The 20,704-nt window shown below is 44.7% G+C and overlaps 1 protein-coding gene across 2 annotated transcripts in view; it reads right to left on the bottom strand.

The window, feature by feature from the left end:
- LOC147113661 (protein bicaudal C homolog 1-like) overlaps positions 1–19,513 on the bottom strand; it is a 332,983-nt gene extending 313,470 nt beyond the window's left edge. For both annotated transcript variants that reach the window (XM_085994910.1, XM_085994911.1), the window contains exon 1: positions 19,151–19,513. In XM_085994910.1, coding sequence (XP_085851036.1) covers positions 19,151–19,478 — 328 coding nt within the window. In that variant the 5' untranslated portion in view covers positions 19,479–19,513. The remainder of the gene's footprint in view (positions 1–19,150) is intronic.
- Positions 19,514–20,704: the final 1,191 nt, after the last annotated feature.

Raw genomic sequence — 20,704 nt, 5'->3', positions numbered from 1 at the left:
CCCCAGGGTTTCCGGTTTTTATCCCAGCAATAACTGGGCTGGGTGAGGCCAAGTTCCTGCTCAGTCTGATGGCTCCCTGGCCTGTGTGAAGCCCCTTCTCATGACAACCGTTTCAATAAGGAGAACAATCAATGGGCTCCCATCCAATTTATTTTACAGATAGACTCACTTATAGCACTGCTCATATCACAGAGAAACAGTGCATGTACTGTTGATGCGCAATGCTGCTACAGCACATGGAGGAGGCCCAAGAGAATTCAATATAATGTAGAAGCTTTTATTACTGAATTAGCATCTTCTTCTTTGGCAGTCCCTCGGAACCAAGGATGATTTGCTTCCACATTAAAAATGAGTTCTCAGGTGACTGATGAGTCCAATGCGGGACCTACAGTCTCTGTCACAGGTGGGGCAAACGCTGGTTGAAGGGGCGGGTGGGTGGGGTGCTTGGGTTGACGTGCGCTCCTTCTGCAGTTTACGCTTGCTCCCGGCGAAGAGACTAGAGGTGTTCGGCGCCTTCCCCGATGCTTCTCCTCCTCCACTTTGTGCGGTCTTGGGCCAGGGATTCCCAGGCGTTGGTGGGGATGTTGCACTTTTTCCAAGGAGACTTTGAGGGTGTCCTTGAAGCGTTTCCTCTGCCCACCTGGGGCTCTCTTGCCATGTCGGAGCTCCAAGTAGAGCGCTTGTTTTGGGAGTCTCGTATCGGGCATGCGGACGATGTGGCCCGTCCATCGGAGCTGATCGAGCGTGGTCAGAGCTTCGATGCTGGCCTGAGCCTTCTCATGACAACCGTTTCAATAAGGAGATCAATGGGCTCCCATCCAATTTGTTTTACAGATAGACTCACTTATAGCACTGCTCATATCACAGAGAAACAGTGCATGTACTGCTGATGTGCAATGCTGCTACAGCACATGGAGGAGGCCCGAGAGAACTCATTATAATGTAGAAGCCTTTATTACTGAATTAGCATAGGACAGAAGTAATTAGGGAGTTTAAAAACAATTATAGATTAAGACTAAGATACAGAACCAACCAATTATCCCCCTCCTTTTTCACACAGCAGAACATCAGATGGTTCAGGGCTGAGCAGGTGTATGATGCTTGCAGTGTCCATTGCCTATTATTTAAAGAAATTATTAGCTAGTATATACAACATTCTTCTTTATTGCAAGAGCTTTCACTTAACCACAAGTCTCTCGTGAGACACCTTGTTAAAGGCTTCAGAAAGTCAAGAAACTCAATAACATTACCATTGTCCAACAATTCGATTATATCCTCAAAGAATGCAATCAAACTCATTAGGGTTTGAGCTGGGCCAGCCTTCACAGCTCTGTGCTTCACTCTCTCTGGTGGCATGCACTTAAATTGCTTCCCTTTTAATCACCTTCAGTGTTTTTCCTATTTAGAGGCCTGCAATCCCCCAAGATCTGGATTTAGATTTTTCTTTTAAGTATGAACATTAGTTAAATTCCATTCCCCTGGAAATAGCCCCATTTTCAACGAGCTGTGAAAAGTTCCACTTCAACCCCGGTTTCAATAGAGATTCTTGCATACATTCCAATCCACCTGTTCCCATTGCCTCATAAATATGCAAGTCGTGTTCTCCTTCCTGTTGCTTTGGAGCCCGCTCTCCCATTCGCATCCACATCAAGGTCACACTTTACTAAGCAAGCAGAAGGACTTCTACGTGTGAATTTTTTGCAGAGGTCTAAACGGTGTAAAGATGTGGCTTTTCAAGCCAGTCAAAGGGGCTCACTTACAGGCCGAGGAGGTCTTCACAACACGAAGAAGTAATATGGGCGGCGTTAGACGCATCTACATTTCCAGGAAATTAGCAACTCAGCGTGTGGTGCTACTGCAGTGTGACTGTTCTACAGAAGATCAGTGGCAATGGTGCAATAACAAAACAGACATTTATTTTAGTTTTCAGTGGCCGAGTTATAATCAACGTACTGTATGTTACTGAAGAAATCTGGAAGTATTTATATTCTTTCAGTGAAGTATTAAGGCATCAAATATCCATTCAGCTCCATTTGATAGTTGCTCGAATCAACTATTTGATTAAAAGTAAGCAGCACGGGGGACCTCTAACTGGGTAGTTCTAGAGGACATATCTTCGTAAACAAAAAAAAACTGTAAAGGGCACAATGCTTCATTCCTCTATGCCGACCATTTTCACAGGTCAGGTGGAAGCCTCCTGCTGTTAGCAAAAGTGCACTTCCAATCTGCCAGTTAACCATGGAGACCACCCTGCATCCCGCTATTCTTCCTCCAAGCTTGTGCCTCTTTCCATCCCAGCCTGACCCCAGTTCCTAGGCAACATCTCGCCATCTTCCTAACCCATCGGTCATTTGATCTGTCTTTCTCTGCCAACTTTCCGTTGCCATTGCCACTTGCCCTTCAGTGTTTCCCTGCTGACTGCCTCCTGAGACTACGGTTCAATCGTTGGTTCCACTGCCATCAAGCCACAAGTCCCTTCTCCCTGACTAATTCAGGCCAAGAACGAACAAAGTAAAATTCAACGGTGAAAACTGAAAGCGACTCAAAATAGATCATAGAAACTTACAGCACAGAAGGAGGCCATTCGGCCCGTCGTGCCTGTGCTGGCTCTTTGAAAGCGAAGTCGTGCTTAGTCCCACATCCACGCACTTTGTCCGTAACCCTGTAAGTTCCTCCTCAAGTACCTGTCCAACTCCCTTTTAAAATTATTTATGGAATCAGCTTCCACCACCACTTCAGGTAGAGCGTTCTAGATCTCCTCATCTCCCCTCTGGATCTTTTGCCAATGATTTTGAATCTACAACCTCTAGTTATTGACTCACGCGCCAATAGTTTTCCCTCGACTTACTCTACTATATGCTGAAACTGAACCAAATGACCAAGAGTGACATAAGGGCAACATCACTCTGTGGTTCATTGGGTAGGAATTCTACATTTAAATTTCTTACGTCTCACAAACAAGGACTTATTTTATAAGTCACAGACGGTGCAATATTCACATAACTAAACTATATATTGTGTGGTAACAACAACTTTCACTTCAACAGCTTCTTTAATGTAGAACAATGTCTCATGGTACTTCACAGGGGCAGAAGGAAAAGAAAATGAAGGAGGTATTAGGAGGGGCGACCAAAGGCTTATTCAAAGAGATGGGGTTTTAGGGACGCGAGCGAAGTGGAGAAGCGGCAAGGTCTAGGCGTGGGGCCAAGACAGCTGCAGGCATGGACATCAGGTTGGAGCAAAGGGAGAGGCGAGAGACCCAGTAAGCTGGAGTCAGAGAATAGTGCAATTTATTCCTCGCCTTAACCCAAAATGTTGATTTCCTACAAGCTGGGCACTTGCATTATAGATTTTTTTCTACCAGTCAAAACAGGGCCCGAATGAGGAGAGTGGCCTTTTTTTTTTTGTTCCTCCAATGATTTTCTCCTCATCCCCAAGATGGCAATTGAAGAATAATGCAGAAATATTTGCACAAATAAAATCACTGGAATTTCTACTGAACCGAGCCAGGCAAGGATGGCAGTCAAACCACAGAATAAAAACAGCCTCCTTCAGAGAAAATGGGCAAAGAAATGCACAAACTATCCTGGCCAATCGGAGTCACATACACGACATCGTTGTCTGACGCACCAAGTGTTGATTTTACCCCCTGTACAATTCCATTCATTTTTTGCCACTTTCCAAACACATTACTAAAAAGATAAGGATGGTATCTCAAAAATGTAATCAGCTGAACCTTCATCAATTCACATAAAAGATATAAAAATCAATAGTTAGATATGCCCATCAATCTTCGAGTTACTGATTTGCTGACTCACACAAGACGTTTACAGCACAGGATGAGGCCATTCGACCCATTTGGTCCGTGCTGGCTCGTTGCTGCAGTAATCCAAAACCAGTCCCACTGTCCTGCTCTCTCCCCATAGGTCTTTACCTTCCTCTGCTTCAAATGATCAGCTCTTCCCTTAAAAGATGGAATGGTCACTGCCACAACTATTTCCTGTGGTGAAGCATTTCATGCTCTAACAACCTGTGTAAATACATTTTAATTATCTCCTGACCATGCTCCTCGTTCGGTTAGTGCGATTTTAAATTGGTGACCCCCTTTTCACTGATGACCAAACCACAGGAAATAATATTTCCCTATTCACTAAACTCTTCACAATAATTTGATTTAAAAGAACTATTAAATCCCTTCTTAGCCGTCTCTGCTCCAGTGGAAATGACACTAACATTAAACATTTTCACCAAAATATAATTAGCACGGTTATTCTTTGAGCAGTCTAATATGAGTCATCTGTTAAAAGGCATTTGACCAATCACTCAACAGTACTGCTTAGAACACCACAGTGTACTTCCTCAAAAGTGCACCAAATGACTACATGTGATCCTGAAGAAACATGACATGAGTCACACAAGTCAGGTCTCTCAAGAACACAATAATCATTGTTTTCCTTAGGACATCCTGTACAAAGCTTTGTGCTAATCCTAATACACACTAATTGTAGCTATTACACCAATTCATTGAATGTGCCAAAATTCAACGAGCACGTGTTGGAAAGTGAAGACACTCTTCCAATTCCTTAACTATTCAAATAAAGGCTTTTACCTTGGAAATGGTAATTAAAGTTTAACTTACTTAGGGCAGATGACCAAAAGCTTGGTCAAAGAGGTAGGTTTTAAGGAGCGTCTTAAAGGAGGAGAGGTACAGAGGTTTAGACAGGGAATTCCAGAGCTTAGGGCCGAGGCAACAGAAGGCACGGCCGCCAATGGTTGAGCCTTATGGATAAAAACGGTGAGAAGCAGCCTAGCCTCAAAAGCACCATATTCCCAATACAAAAAACATAAAAAGCTGGGAACATCCAACAGGTCAGTCAGCATCCATGGAAAGAACAGACACGGCAACATTTTGGGCTCCTACTCTTCAGAACAGGACGTGATCCTAAAGAGCCAGCCATCTGTTCTTTCCACGGATGCAGACTGATCCTTCACCTGGTTCCAGATTTTGGTTTCAGATTTGCAGCAGTTGTAGTATTTTACTTTTATTTAGAGCCCTAGTTTAAGGCATTCACTTTTTAGTAACAGAAATAAAGAACCCTATTATAGTTCCAAATGGGACTGGAACCCTAACAGTGAAATCTCAAATCAGAACCCAAACTTCTCAGATAGTTTTGGTAGGTTTAGACCATAAGCAGTTGCTGGGAGGCATCCAACGGCATGGGACCAGGGCAGAATCTTACTTCTGCTCTCCACCCTTGCACAGGTACCCAGATGCAGACCTATACTCAGTCTGGCAGACATGTGACTCTGGCCAGCCCTATGTGGCTGACTCATAATACTCTCTGAAGTGGCTTAGCAAGCCAGTAAGTTGTAAAAACAATCCCTACGCAGCACCATCACGACGTGGACTGTAACGGTTTACGATGTCAGCCCACTATCACCTTCTTGGAACAACTAGGGATGGCAACCTGGCCAGCATCATCTACATTTTGCATCAGTCCATACAGCAACTAGTTGATGCACCTATGTGATATTGGACAACACTAAGTGTTCATAACTTTCTCATGTTTTGCTCTGCTTTCCATGTGTTTCTGCTTTATGATGTTGAGATACCATTTGGCTTTGTATCCCTAGCTTCTTTGTATTGGGTGCTCCCAGTTTTCAGCTCGTCTCAGTGGCAGCACTCTTGCCTCCGAGTCAGAGGGTTGGAGATCCACCCGAGAAGATAACCTAGGCTAAAGCCTTGGGGCATATAGTGAGGGAGTGCTGCATTGTTGGAGGGGCTGCCCTTCAGGTGAGGCATTAAAATCAGGTGGACATAATGGATCTCACGGCACTTTTTCAAGGAACAGTGTCTTGGCCAACATTCATCCTTCAACTAGCACCACCAGAACAGATCAGACAGACAGTCATTTATCTCATTGCTGCTTGTAGGACAAAGTGGTGTGCAAATTGGCTGTCGTATTTGCCTTATAAAACAGCAGTGACTATGCTTCAAAAGGTAATTAATTAGCTGTGAAGCGCTGAGCATGTGCAAGACACTATATAAATACAAGTTCTCTCTTTTACTTAACTCGATTTTTCTTCCCCTTCCTTCTTTGAGGATGAGAATTTTCAAATCGAGTCGTTGCTGGATCGGGAGCCAATGTAAGTCAGCAAGCACAGGGGAGATGGATGAATGGGACTTGGTGCGAGTTATACTCGGCCAGCAAAATTTTGAATGAACATAAGTTTATGGAGGGTGGAAGTTGGGAAGCCGGCCAGGAAAGCATTGGAATAGTCGAGTCTGGGGGTAACAAAAGTAGGACGAGAGTTTCAGGCGCTGATGAGCTGAGGCAGGGGTGGAGAAGGGTGATATGACAGAGGTGGAAGTAGGCGGGCTTTGTGATGCGGAGGATGTGGGGTTGGAAGCTCAGCGTCAAGTAGACATCAAAGCTGCGAACAGCCTGGTTCAGCCTGAGACCATGGCAAGGGAGGGGGAGGAATCGGTGGCTAGGGAACAGAGTTCATGACAGGGATCGAAGACAATGGCTTCGGTCTGCCCAATGTTAAATAAACAACCATGGCTACCCGTGGCAACTATAGCAACAATGGCTTTTCCTTCTCTTGAGCTTGTCCTGGGGTCATCTGGCCTCCACTTGCCACTGTACTAGAAAACACGAACATGTGAACTTCACAATTATTCACCAGTGGAGCACAGAACAATATACTGTACTTAGCAAACTCTCAAAAATCCAACACCCATTGAGATTACAAATCAGCATGCATCATCTTAAATTCTGTGAATTCTTGTCATTTTAATCTTCAATGGATTTGGGCAGACTGGTAAAGAAAGGATTAGGGATGAATAGACGGATGATACAATGTAGTAACAAGTCTGTTAAACCACAACTTTTCAAATAATGAAATGGTACTTTTTGCTGAAAATTTATGCTCGGGTTCTGGTAAACATGTGCTGGACAGAAATAATTCAAACCAAATGAAAGTGACTAGTAGTCTAAATGAATAACATCATCAAGTGGAGTTAAAAACAACATTATATAAGTCTGAGGTAATGCTCTCTCAAAGACATGCGCATTTCTGAACAATGACTTTGGAACAGAATCCCCCTTTCTTAGTTACTGCCTGCCTGTCCATGACTCAGGACGTTTCATGATACAGAACTGACCAGGCCAGCAGTGCGGTTTCAAAGTTCATGTAATGAAAGGAAAACAAAGAGACAACAACTTGCACTGACATTGCACCTTTAGCGCAATAAAATGTCCCAGGATACTTCACAAGAGGCGAAAAGGAGATGGACACCAGTGACAGAAGGATTAGGGACGGAAACCGAAAGCTAGATTCAAGAGGTAGTCGTTGAGGAGAGGGGTAGCAAAACAAGAGGCGCTGGGGCAGAGTGTCCCAGACTATGGGGCAGAGTGTCCCAGACTATGGGGCAGAGTGTCCCAGACTATGGGGCAGAGACAACTAAAGGCTGAAGGTGCAGTAGAGAGGAAGGAGATACAATGGAGGCCAGAATCAGAAGACTGCAGGTAGGAAGGAGTGAGGCCATGGAGGAAATTATGAATGGAGAACGATTTTGAAATTGATAAAGAACAGGATGGGAACCAGTTCAGGCTAGTGAGCACTGTAATAATAAAGGAAGGGGAATTAGAGCGCTGTAGTACTCGAGGAAAGGGAATTAGAGCACTGTAGTACTAGAGGAAGGGGAATTAGAGCGCTGTAGTACTCGAGGAAAGGGAATTAGAGCACTGTAGTACTAGAGGAAGGGGAATTAGAGCGCTGTAGTACTCGAGGAAAGGGAATTAGAGCACTGTAGTACTAGAGGAAGGGGGATTAGAGCGCTGTAGTACTCGAGGAAGGGGGATTAGAGCGCTGTAGTACTCGAGGAAGGGGAATTAGAGCGCTGTAGTACTCGAGGAAGGGGAATTAGAGCGCTGTAGTACTCGAGGAAGGGGAATTAGAGCGCTGTAGTACTCGAGGAAGGAGAATTAGAGCTCAATAGGAGGAGGTGGTGAAGGAATTTTGGACTGTGATAAATGAAAAGCAGAACGCAAGTCCAGCAAGAATCATATTGGAGTAATTGAGTCTGCAGAACACATGGGTCTACAATGTATAATGCTGCACTCAGTGACTCTTTCTGCAGGTGAAGCACCTGGGGACATTTGAGATGTCATAAAGTTATTTTTTTCCCCTCTCAAGCATCTCAAAAAAAGTGCTCCTCATGCATCGAATTACTTTGTGACTGTTTTGTGCAGGTAAACGGGGCAGCCATTTTGCATACAGAAAGATCCCAGAATAAATGAACAGGTTTATGATTTTGGACTTTAACCTCAGATATTTTCGTGTTTATTGTCCAAAACTACTCCCAGTGAGTGGGCCCTCACTCCCTGCAAACAAGAGCGAGCCTCCACCCACCCGATATCTAGGTAACTGCAGCAATTCCAGGGGTTGAACAGAAACCCTCATCACTGCTCAGTTTACTGGGTACGTCGCTTGCCCCCACGTGACCTCCCTGACTTTGGAAAGTGGTTGAATAAACACCATCGGACCATGGGCTTAGTCTATAACTCAACAACAGATTTATCAACAGCAGAAAAGACAAGACAGCACACTGACAGCAAAATGTAGATCTTAATTACTCCTCCTTGGAATACAGAAAACAAGTCATGTTTCTTGAGCTAAAACTTAATGGCCCAGAAATTCGGGTCTCCACGGGTGAGTACGCACAGGGTATTCACGCGTAAGCCCAATGGAAGTGCCGGTTTCCTGCATGCACGGGAAACCGGCACTTCCGTTCCCCTGAAAGAAGGGGTTCAGAGGTCAAACGCATGCGCAAGAGAGGCTGCGCGTGCTCATCGAACTTACGGTTTTTTTTTTTTGCAGGTTTTCCCGGGAGGGTAAGTCTCCAGAAGTTACACATATAAAAAGCAGTCGCAAGGCCTGCTTTTTACAAGGTAAGTGGTGAATTAATTAAAATTAAAACATTTTTTCCACAGGTTTATTATTTTTAAATACTTTAAAGAAAGGCAAGTTTATTTTTAGCCCCGTTAGAAAATAAAATAATTTTTTCCAAAAATTTAAATTATTGTTTAAAATAGTTATTTCATGTAATTTATAGTTTATTTAAAAAGTGATTTAAAAAAAAAAAATTATTTGAAGATGTGGTGATGTTTTGGGGCTTATAGTATTTATAAGTTTGACAGCCCTTCCTGTCAAACTTATGAATGAAGCATTCCCTGCTCCGATTGGCTCCCCATGGCCCACGTGATCCCAGGGGACGCATCGAACTAACTGTGCCCCTGGGATACGCAAGCACTGTGCGCCGGCAGTTGGAGCAGGCCCAGGATCTGAATCCCACGGGGGCCCACAGCGCAACGGCCGGCACGCAAGGTAAGTGCAGGTCGGAGGCTTGCACCCGCGGGAAGCCTCCGACCCGAATTTCTGGGCCATTAAAATTTGTCTTGCTCTCTTTCACTCAGATGGACTCAAGAATTGGAATTAGTCTGCCGAAATATACCTTCGAACCCATGAAGGAGATTAAAATTGTATCTTTCAAACTCAACAGAGCTGCCAAAAATGTACTTAAGACAACCTATTAGGAGGTTTGTTTTTGAACTGAAAGGCTTCATCCAATCCTGGGATACACTGCAGCAACTCGCCAAGGCTTCTTTGGCAGCACCTCCCAAACCCGCAACCTCTTCCACCTAGAAGGACAAGGGCAGCAGGCGCATGGGAACACCACCACCTCCAAGTTCCCCTCCAAGTCACACACCATCATGACTTGGAAATATATCGTCATTCCTTCATTGTCGCTGGGTCAAAATCCTGGAACTCACTCCCTAACAGCACTGTGGGAGTACCTTCACCACACGGACTGCAGCGGTTCAAGGCGGCGGCTCACCACCACCTTCTCAAGGGCAACTAGGGATGGGCAATAAATGCTGGCCTTGCCAACGATGCCCACATCCCAGGAACTAATAAAAAAAACAAATTAACCCGTTTCACACACCATGGATGAACTGTGATATGTTCCCATATCCAAGATCAACGGTAGCAATAAACATTCCCACATCACGACCTTGCTGAACTGTACCAATAAACACTCTGTCAATGTACAACAGCCAGACTGAGTCATTCTTTAGTTGAATCTGGTTTTAACCTTGCACAGACCGCAACAAGGAAGAAAGAAGCCAATGCATTATAGACAAAAGGGGGTGGGGGGGAAAAAGTGGATCCAAAAGAGGAAGTACATTAAGTGTAGTGCTGCACCTCCCCCAAAGAAGTACTTTCCCAACAAATTTGAACTCTCTCTTCACTGAGAGGTAATTCCTGATCTTTACAGTTCAAAAGCAGGTCATGGTAACCATCTTTCTGGTGCAAGATGTGCTTCGATGATGCTTCTCCGAAGTCTGTCTCTTGCTGCCGTTGCCGAGGTGAACAGACTCAGCACCTTGCCCAATCCCAGAAGCCAATGCAGCTTTGAGGGGAGGGAGGCCCGAGGAAACAAACTGCTTCAGCTGCAAATACTTCTCCCAGACAGACCAGTCATTCCTTTGTATGATGCAATACACTTGGCAACTATATTCCAAAACATCGCACTCTCTGCTCCAATCTCGCCCTCACTGACACCGAAACCTTCATCATGCCTTCGCTAGTTTGAGACTGGACTTCTTTAATATGCTCAGCAGCCTCCTGATCTCCACCTTGTCCAGAACTCCACCGCCCGCATCCTATTCCGGACAAAATCCCACTCACTTCACTGCGCAGATCCTTGCCCACCTCCATCGGGCCCAACCATTCCCTCCCACTCTTCACAGAACTGAGGCAGTAACATAATTGTTGGGAAAAATGCCGGGCTGCTTCAAGTTGCTGTTCTTGGAGGGAAGCGATGGAGCGGACACAAGTGTGGCTGCTGAATTAGGTCAAGACAATGTTTGTGAATCTGGCTCTCACCATTTTGAAGGGAGTTTAGCAAAAGGTATGCATGGTGTTGAAGGAGCCAGGATTTTTGGCCATGCATTCTTTATAGATAGCCCTCCATTCATTAGGGCAACATATAGCAACAACTCTGGCAAGGGCCCTGGTAATTTAGCAAACTGACTGCACATACACAACCTATGTTTCCACTCACCAGGAGAATAGCTTTGAAAAGAAAGTTGTTTATTTTGACTGTCATCATGTAGAACTATCAATCAATGCCTGACAAAGTGCAAAAATGACAGGAGCAACACAGAAAATGATTACAGTTGGTGGGGCCCATCTGATGCAGGTTACGGATGAAGATGATCTTGTTATGTACTGGCCTTGCACAGAACAGAGAAGTGCTTGAGGGAGCAGGCTGGTGTCAGTGTGCTCTCTACAGATGAAGCATGGTAATATCACCACCTTCTCATCTTTTTTCGCCCTCAATCACAAAGCCAGGCCTTGAGGAAGCTGCTCCTGCTCATCAGTTGTAAAAAAAAAAGTTACTTTACAAGTTGGATGAACCACTGTTCACAAAAAGCTCCATTAATCTCTAGCTTGTTACTGATCCAGCACTGATCATTTACACACCTACTGGCAACAATGTTTGTAATCAATTAACAGCACTGCTATTGAGAGAGAGGAAGAGAGAAGTGAAATAAAGAGAGAGGAAGATAAAGAGAAAAAAGTAAAAAAAGAGAAAGAGAGCCATGGAGAAGATAGAGATAAAGCAGGATAAAGAAAGAGAGCAAGAGACAGATAGAGATGCAAGGACGTAGATGGATAACGATATAGATGGAGAGAGCACGAGCTAGATATGGATAACAATAATCAAGATAAATAGGACGAGTAAGAACATAAATGGATAGATTGGCAGAGTCAGGCAGACAAGGTAGATAAAACAGATTAGATTAGAAAGAAATATAGTCAGCCAGTATCTCACTGTTACTCTTTCCTGTAATTGCCAGAGTTAAATATTCTTCACTCTGCTACTGCAAGCAGCAATTTCTGAAGCACACCCCGGTCATTACCGATCACACCAAGAGTTTGTTCCACCACAGGCATCATTATAGATTGCAAACAAAATCAGGTCACTGTATATCTTTAAAAATAAGGTTACAAAACATTACAGTGACACTAGACTAGTGTAGGTCATGCTGTGCCACAGAATGACGGAACTTGGGTCACGCTCTACCTGGTACAGGTGGCATTGAATTTGACCCTGGCACAGGTTGCTCTCTGCTCAGGGGTGCATACAAGATGAGCTTTTACATCTGAAAGACAACGAGAAGGCTGGGGCAAAATCATTTTTATTTAAGAACAAGCACATTCTACACCCTAAATTTTTAAACACACTGTGGTAGAAGGGGCTATTTAAACCACACTTTTATTTATTTATCTCTATTTTTAAAAAGACTCATTGCGTTTTCCATCCTCACATTAACAAGTTAAAGCCTGCGGATGCAATATCAAATATATTTGGTTCCAAATTAAGTAGTGAACGGAAATAGATTACAGAATACATCGAGGACAAAGTGTAGATCTCATCAAGTAGAGGACTCCACACAACGGGTGGTGTAGGAGCACTACACAATTTTAATGTATTATCATTGGCCACCGTCCAGACAAATTCTCTGGTCTTCACAACCGTTGAAAATAAATTCAAACTTCCTTTCACTGTTTGGAAGTTTTTTTTCTAATAACAAAACCACATTCCTCACCAACATACCCTAAAAAGTTTAGGTGAAAGAAGCAATTTCTGAATGCAATGTTGTTGACATCATCGTCTCTCCTGGTCTCTGGTGGTTTAATTGTTCCAGTCAGGAAGTCTTTGTAATAAAGGAGACTTCTGGACAGGCTCTGTGACAGTCTACACCCCTGGAGAGTGGAACCCAGCTGAGAAACTGCACTCCTTGAAGTAATTCTGCAGAACAGATTTGTCTAGCAGATCTATTTCTCCAAAGATTATGTCCGTTCCTGTAATCTCGCTTGCAAATGCTTTCTGGAACCCAATCCTCGTACGGTGAGCATTATTATATTGGTAAAAAAATCATCTGGCTTTCTGTTTTAGACACGTCATCTGATAATGGTTAAAGCACAGACTAGTCTACTGCAAGGATCGAGGGAGGAATCCGCAGGCTTCAATTACCAAAAGTATTTCCATGTATTAAACTTCAAAGTGTCAAGAAGTCCAGATCAATATTTTAAATGATTAATTAGTTGCAGCTTGTAGACAGGCTTTCTAACATATGCGGTGTGCGCCATCAATTATTAACCTGCCCCCAGCAGAGAAAAACAACTAGAAGCAAATTCCAGACAATCATGTCCAGTGAATCACAATATGAACAAATTTTACTTCCATCCCTCTCTCTCTCCCTCCCCCACCAAACTTCGGATTAGCCAAGTGACCAGGTCAATTTTTAAACTCAGCCTTCCCAATCAGGTAAAGCCTGTTCACATTTCCCCAAGTCCCAAGAGTTATTATTTAGATGAGTGCTATCCATCAGTCCAATAGAGGAATTTTTGTACAAATTCACACAGATTAGACCACCACCTGATGTAGTATTCACTGTCCCACCTCTGCACAAGATCAGTGCAGGACAGGACACTGTGCAGGAGGTGAGAAGTATTTTAGTGCACATTCAACAGTAATCCTCTAACTCCAAATATTGCTCCACTTCTATTCGTAGCTTCTCTTTCATTGGCAGCGTTGCGCTCTCCACAGGTTTAGTGATGAAACCTGTAGGATCGCTTTAAGCCTACTTAGAACATCGGAACCTAAAGTAAGCCCAGGCTAGTTTCATTTGGGTACAACAGAGAGCCCCCCTCCATTTACATCAGTCGGAACAGGCAGCTCTGATTAATAGAACCACTGAGTATACACGTGGAACAGCCGGAAAAACAAACTCCCTCGCCCCACGACACAATCGACGAACATCAGCTTCAGACTAGTAAATAGCAACATTTAGGACTGATACCAGGAAATTCTTCTTCACACAAAAAGCGGAATGGACTCCTGGATAGAGCGGTGAAGGCAAAAATCCTGGAACCGTTCAAAAAAAAACAATTGGATGCCACAATGGGAAGACTTCCAGATCTTTCTAGATGGATGAACCAAGATGGGCCAAATGGCCACCTTCACCGTGATTGTAGATATATTTCGGTGATCAGTCAAGTAGCATCTATATTTCCAAGCGACAAAGGTTGGTTGATACTTACAACATTGTTACATTAGCTGACCACTTAAACGGTCCGGGTGCCGCAGTTTAACCAGGATAGGCCTCCCAACTCCATGGGGACAAAACTTCATTCCAAGATTAAAGCTCGAGCCGATGTAACCAGAACATCAACAGCTGTATTTCACACCATTTTAAAATCAACGGGTGGCCCTCACAAAACAGTGCACCGAAATTAAAACTGGCAACTTGTTCTTTTACAAAGAAAGCCGCCAAGGCAAACTAAATGAAATGTAATGAGCTCCCTAAATAACTCATTGGGTAAGCGAGTGAGTGGCCGAGCCACACAGACCAAGAATATCCCAGGATTGATCCCCGAGCGGTGCGGAGTGAGCTGGTCTCAACCAAGGTAGTTGTTGGGGGAAACTATAATTTGCTTCAAGACCCTGCGCTAGGGAAGAGAAAATTAATCAGCGACCCCGGTGGAACAGCACACGTGTAGACGCCAAGTGCAGATAAGATCAGGACCAGGCCTGGTTGTGATTCCCCTCAGTCAAATAGCCTGATGACACTCACACTCAAGACTCACATATGAACGGCCACTAGACCCCGGTACCAGAAGCAGGCCAGTCCCCACGAGAAGCCACGCTCTACCGAGAAGTCCCCTGCAGGAGTGCCAATTATGCCTCTTAGCAAAGCTGATTTTAAAAACCATTTCTAAAATTCCAAGCTTCCACAACTTAAGATCAAAAATCGGCCAGTCTTGGAATCTCAAACAGCTTGCAGACGGCTCAATAGGCAACGGCAGCATGTCATGAGCTGCAGAGATCGGATTGTCCCTGGTTTGATTCTCAATCTCTGCTGAGTTAGATGATCTTCGCTGGGTTGGTAGTGAGGGTGCGACAATAGGTGGAAAAAGTGAACCAGCCAGGATTGCTGCTCCTGATAGAAATCCCCTATTGTGCATGTGTATGGTTGTATATATGTGTATACTGCATTCATCCAACTCTGGCCTCTTGTGCATACCCCACTTCCTTCATTCCACCACTGATGGCTGTGCCTTCAGCTGTCTTGGCCCCAAGCTCTGGAATACCCTCCCCAAACCTCTCTACCATTCTCTGCACCTTTAAGACTCTGCTTAATACCTACCTCTTTGACCAAGCATTTGGTCACCTGTCCTGTCTCCTTATTTGGCTCGGTGTCAAATTTTTGTCTGAACGCTCCTGTGAAGCACCTTGGGACATTTTATTATGCTAAAGGTGCTATATAAATGCAAGTTGTTGGTGTGTGAGGCCTGACTGGGCTCAGCTGCGACCCCCCCCCCCCGAGAATTAAATACTTGCTGTCTAGGCTCTTGCTCGTAGAGCTACTGAAGGGCAATCAGTGCCTGTGCTCCAGCAGGAGACAGCACCTTCAGGAAATGAGGGGAGATATTTATGTTACTGTGTGGCCAAAGCAACCAACCATGCGGAGGGCAGTCTCCCTTTGATCATACTCCTAAAACGGGCTGTACAGCTTTAAACATTTCAGCACACTTCCACAAAGCTCATTTTGAAATACAGCTTAAATGCTTATAAAATCTGAAGGCACTTGATTTCAGCAACTGATATCTGAATAAACTTCAAAATTTATGCATGCTTTATGATCAATCTAAAATAACCAAGAAGACAGTACACCTACAATTAAATGATGTGTTGGTCAGGAGGTTACAATAACCCAGTAGCCATTTGATCCCAAGACATCTGATGAGATTGGGAGTATATTTCTTTAAATGGTGACCTTTTTACTCTGAGCTCGGCCCATTTACACTGGAGTGATGGTGTGTTTAGTACCCAGAGTAATCTCTGTATGGTTTACTGTGGGTTAGTTAGGGTCACAATGGTGCAGTTGGGATCATTAGCGCCATTGCACACATTCATAGATCAGCCTTAAAAACAGACGTTTCCCTACAATCTAAGTTTACAATCCCAGTTCTTGGCAATGGGGGAGACACTGCTCAGGGGCTATGTAGGGTATGTACAAAAGAATGGTAGGCAAGTCATCCTGTATTGCTGTAACACACCACACGGCTAAATGAAGACTGCCACTGAAACACCCGAGAACAGGCGTCCAAGACGTCTACTGACCAAGGAATGTTGTTAAAGTAGAGAAAAATGGGAGGAACTATTGATGCCTTTTTAAAGGTTCATGCAAGTTCTTTTTAACATTCAGCATGACTGATTCCCAATAACTTTGTAAATACACATTCAAAAGTGCTTTGATCCTGTTGGCACGGCAACAGTAACTCTCGTACATGGATAAATCTGTGAAAGTGCTCGGATTGCATTTTTATCAAACCCACTTCACATACAACTATCCACTGGACATCATCTCCAAGCTAAATAAAGGTGAATGTCACACTGGGCAGATTTTGCATTGATTGTCAAACTTACCAAACATGTCATTATATCAAGTCAATCCAGTGATGTATTTTGTCCCCTTTTAAAAATATATTTTATATTCAAATACCACTGTTGAGCTGTAGTTCAATTCTCGCTGCACTGAGGCACGAGAGCAGCTGTATCAGAATGGTGACTCATGAAAACCCTCTACAACGCAACACCTTGGCACTGGTTTCATCTTCCAGGTACTGTTCCTAACCTTCTTTGTGGTATGTATTAAAATGTATCCAATAATATAGTTCACATTGCTATCTGCTCCTCTTAATTCAAAGTTGCTCAATTCAAAGTTGCTTAATTCAAATTATTGGAAAATTCAAACTTTTAGCATTAAAAGTTGTGTGGTGTTACTTATGTTGCTTAATTCAAATTTATTTTTAGTACAAAAAGCGACTTCAAGTCAAGTCAGGAGTAGACTAACCCCAGTCTTTGTTAACCATCAGCAGCACTGTATCACTATGTAATACTGCATGCACTAGTGAATATGTCGGTACTTTATTACAAAAATAAACCCTGCTTATACACCCAAGATATCAAGTGATGTCTTATCATACCTTCAATTACATAAAGGTAATCCTGCTCAAAGATTTTGGTGGATTTTTTTCCACAGCACGGGGCTGAGAGGCAGCTCAGAGCAAAGAGAATCACTGCAGCGTTTCAGCTGCTACAAGTAAACATGTAGAAGAATCGGAGAATTGGAAGTTCAGTGCAACGACTGAGCTCAGGGTTCAGATCACTCAATCGTGTCCTTGTGCTGCCACCTTATAAATCTCTCTACACACCCTGTATGTATGAATAACCACTGCTCACGGCCATCACTACTTATAGAAGATAATCACTAGTAAATCCAATCAGGAATTCAGGAGAAACTTCATTACACAGAGAGTGGTTAGAATGTGGAACTCGCGACCACATGGAGTGGTCGAGGCGAATGGCGTAGATGCATTTAAGGGGAAGCTTGATAAGTACATGAGGGAGAAAGGAATAGAAGGATATGTTGATAGGGTGAGATGAAGAGGAGTGGGAGGAGGCTCGTGTGGAGCATAAGCACCAGCATGGACCAGATGGGCCAAATGGCCTGTTGCTGTGGTGTAAAATTTGATGTAATTCTATACTTCTTGACCCAGAGTGTATATCGCTTCTGCTGTTGGTCCAGATTGTCTTTCAAAGTACACTCAAGTTAAAAACAATTGAACTAAAATCCAAATATATTCTGGAAAGTTTGCTGATGTCTTTTTAATGACCGTGGATTTCTTTTTTTTTAATTCAAACACTGAAAATGACAAGGAGGTGAAAGCCCACCCAAGAGGTGAGGTTTCAGACGACACCGATCAGCAGCCAGTCAAACAAGATTCATGAGACACGTGGCTCAGTAACTGCTAAATAAAAAGCTTCACAAACCTGTTGATCGACTCTCACCCATTTACTCGGCAGAAATGCAGCAGAATGAAAGCAGTGGGACTAATGCACAATACAAGTTACCCCAAACTCTCACTACACTTCACATCTGCTTTGGGGACATGAAGTTTTTTTTAAACTGGTCCTTTTTTAAAACACAAATGCCACGTTTTTCGAAATACGCTTTGCATTAAAAAAAACTTGGGAAGACTGCAGAACAGAAGTTTATTAGGCAAGAGAACGGGCAGCAGCCAATAAGTGTTTCAATTTATAGAATTGAATCACTCAGATTTCTCCAAGTTGCAAAAATGTGGCTGCCACGAAATTCGAAAGTGCGTTCAGGTCTGAGGCTGGGACCTGCGCTGGCGTTACACAGCACTGCCTGGTCAGGAGCTGGGCGTGTGGACCGTAACTGGTTAACGTTTTTGAGGGTGTGCACACGAGCATCTTATTCCTCAAGACACGGTAACTGTTAAATGCTGAGCACCCTCCGACCTGAAGCCTGGGTTGCACCGCAGTTATACTGCAGGCTGTATCATGCCCTAAAGTGGGTGTGAGGAAGCCTCCCGGGGGTCTGGAGCCACACTTCATTGCACTCGGATCTCCGGAGCTGACACCACAGTTGTGCTGTCACCTCCGCACTACAAAGTAGCAGTATAACTGCAGTCCCAATGACCAGCTGAAATGACCCCCCCAAAGCTGTGGGCTTATATGGAGAGCGAGTGTGTCTTTATTGCAGCTGACACCGATCACTGTGGAAATACAACGCTTTGCATTAAAAAAAACTTGGGAAAACTGCAGAACTGAAGTTTATAGGCAAGAGAACGGACAGCGGCTAATAAGTGTTTCAATTTATAGAACTGAATCACTCAGATTTCTCCAAGTGGTGGCACATTAAATTTTAAACGTTTGCTGCTAATTGCCAACTCTGTCCTCTTAGCTCTAGAACTACTGACTGGTGTCGCTCCACAGCCCCAGGGTCACCGCTCGCTACCCAGTGATGGGCTGCTCTCGGTTTCTGACTCTCCCTGACCTGTACTTATTACATTTAATCCCAGCGTTCAGGCTGCAGCCCAGATTCTCCCAACAGGAGGGAGGGAGGTTTTAAAACTTTCTTCTCCTCCCCCGCCGAAGTTCTGCAGAGAGTAAAGTTGGTTGTTTAGTGGCTCTCACCTTGTAACATCGCCTCCAGTTTCTTGCGGTCCACCCGGAATCTCTCCTCTATCCAGTCGGGGTCAGTGCAGTGCGGGAGACTCTGGCCGTCGTCCTCGGAGGCGGCGAGCGGCGAGTCGGTGCTCCTCTCGCTGTTGGAGCCGGGGTCGGCGGTTCCGGGCTCTTGCAGCGGCTGAGCCGCCGCCAGGTAGCCGCTCAGAGAGTCGCACTGAGCCGCCATGGCTGGTAGCTGGGGGCCGGGGGCGGCGAGAGCAGCGCCGCAGTCGCTCAGTTCCACTTCCAACAAGGAGGCTGGACTGGGACTGGAGCTCCAGCTCCTCATCCACATCCAACCCTGACTCCCTCCCTCCCTCTGCAGAGCAAATCCGCTCCGCCAATCCATCCGCACAACTGCGCCCAAAGTAGTCCCATTGCAACCTAATCTGTAACTTATTACAATAGTCATTCTGAGAGAGCTGACTCTCAAAATTAAAGCAGACAACGCAACGGACATGTAGAAACTGCTCGGCATTAACCCCTTGCAGTGAAGTTCTTAAAAAAAAATAGTCCAAGTTTCACGAAGTCAAGATGTAATGCTTTTAATCTCTTTCAAAAACTTTCCAGTGGATTTTTTTGGTGCTTTTCCAGGCGAGAGCTGTCAAGCTAAAGAGTTGAACTCTCCCCACTCTCAGATCAGGGTGCGGAGATGTTGCTTCCCCCACTCCCACAATGTGCTTTAAACCCCAAAAATCAAGAGTGTTTCCAACTGCTACAACTTTCCCAGCTTTCCAATTCTCACTCCAATCACCCTTGCAATTTGTTTTGAGTGAGAATGCTGATTTTAGTGTCAGATTATAGGCAGATTGCTGCTGCTGACTTCTGCCCCCTAATCTATGTATAGAATATGTTTAAAAACCATGGGGGCCCAAACTCCTTTGCGCCTGCCGTTAGCGCCTCCGGGGGGGGGGCGCAAAGGGCTTATTTGCCCGGGCGATAATAGCGCCTCCCGAGAGATTTGGCGAAGCGCTGCTCAGGCGCAACCCGATAGCGCCGCACCCCCCACCAGGAAGGGGCCGCTGCGCCACCATCGATGACTCCTTAGTGCCCCGCCGCAGCCCCATAGCACCCCGCCGCAGCCCCTTAGCGCCCCGCCACAGCCCCCTAGCGCCCCACCGCAGAAATTTGGCTGCGCCCCATGAGGCCGCCACAGGCGATGTCAGCGCCAGCCTTGCGGGTTGTGAACTGGGCCAACCTTCGCTTGCGGGGCGGTATTAGGGGCAAGGTATTGACTTAGATAGAGAACTGGTTGTCAGACAGAAAGCTAAGAACATAAGAACATAAGAAGCAGGAGCAGGCCATACGGCCCCTCGGGCCTGCTCCGCCATTCAATAGGATCATGGCTGATCCGAATCTAGACTCACGTCCACTTCCCTGCCCTCTCCCCGTAACCCCTAATTCCCTTAACTGTTAGGAAACTGTCTATCTACGTTTTAAATTTATTTAATGTTGCAGCTTCCACAGCTCTCTGGGGTAGCAAATTCCATAGATTTACTACCCTCTGAGTGAAGAAGTTTC

This window comes from Somniosus microcephalus, chromosome 8 (assembly GCF_052327205.1).
Source record: "Somniosus microcephalus isolate GS21.2 chromosome 8, FLI_Smic_1.0, whole genome shotgun sequence".
NCBI lineage: Eukaryota > Metazoa > Chordata > Chondrichthyes > Squaliformes > Somniosidae > Somniosus > Somniosus microcephalus.
The sequence above is the reverse complement of the archived record's forward strand: the minus strand, read 5'-3'. Positions and strand labels throughout refer to the sequence as shown.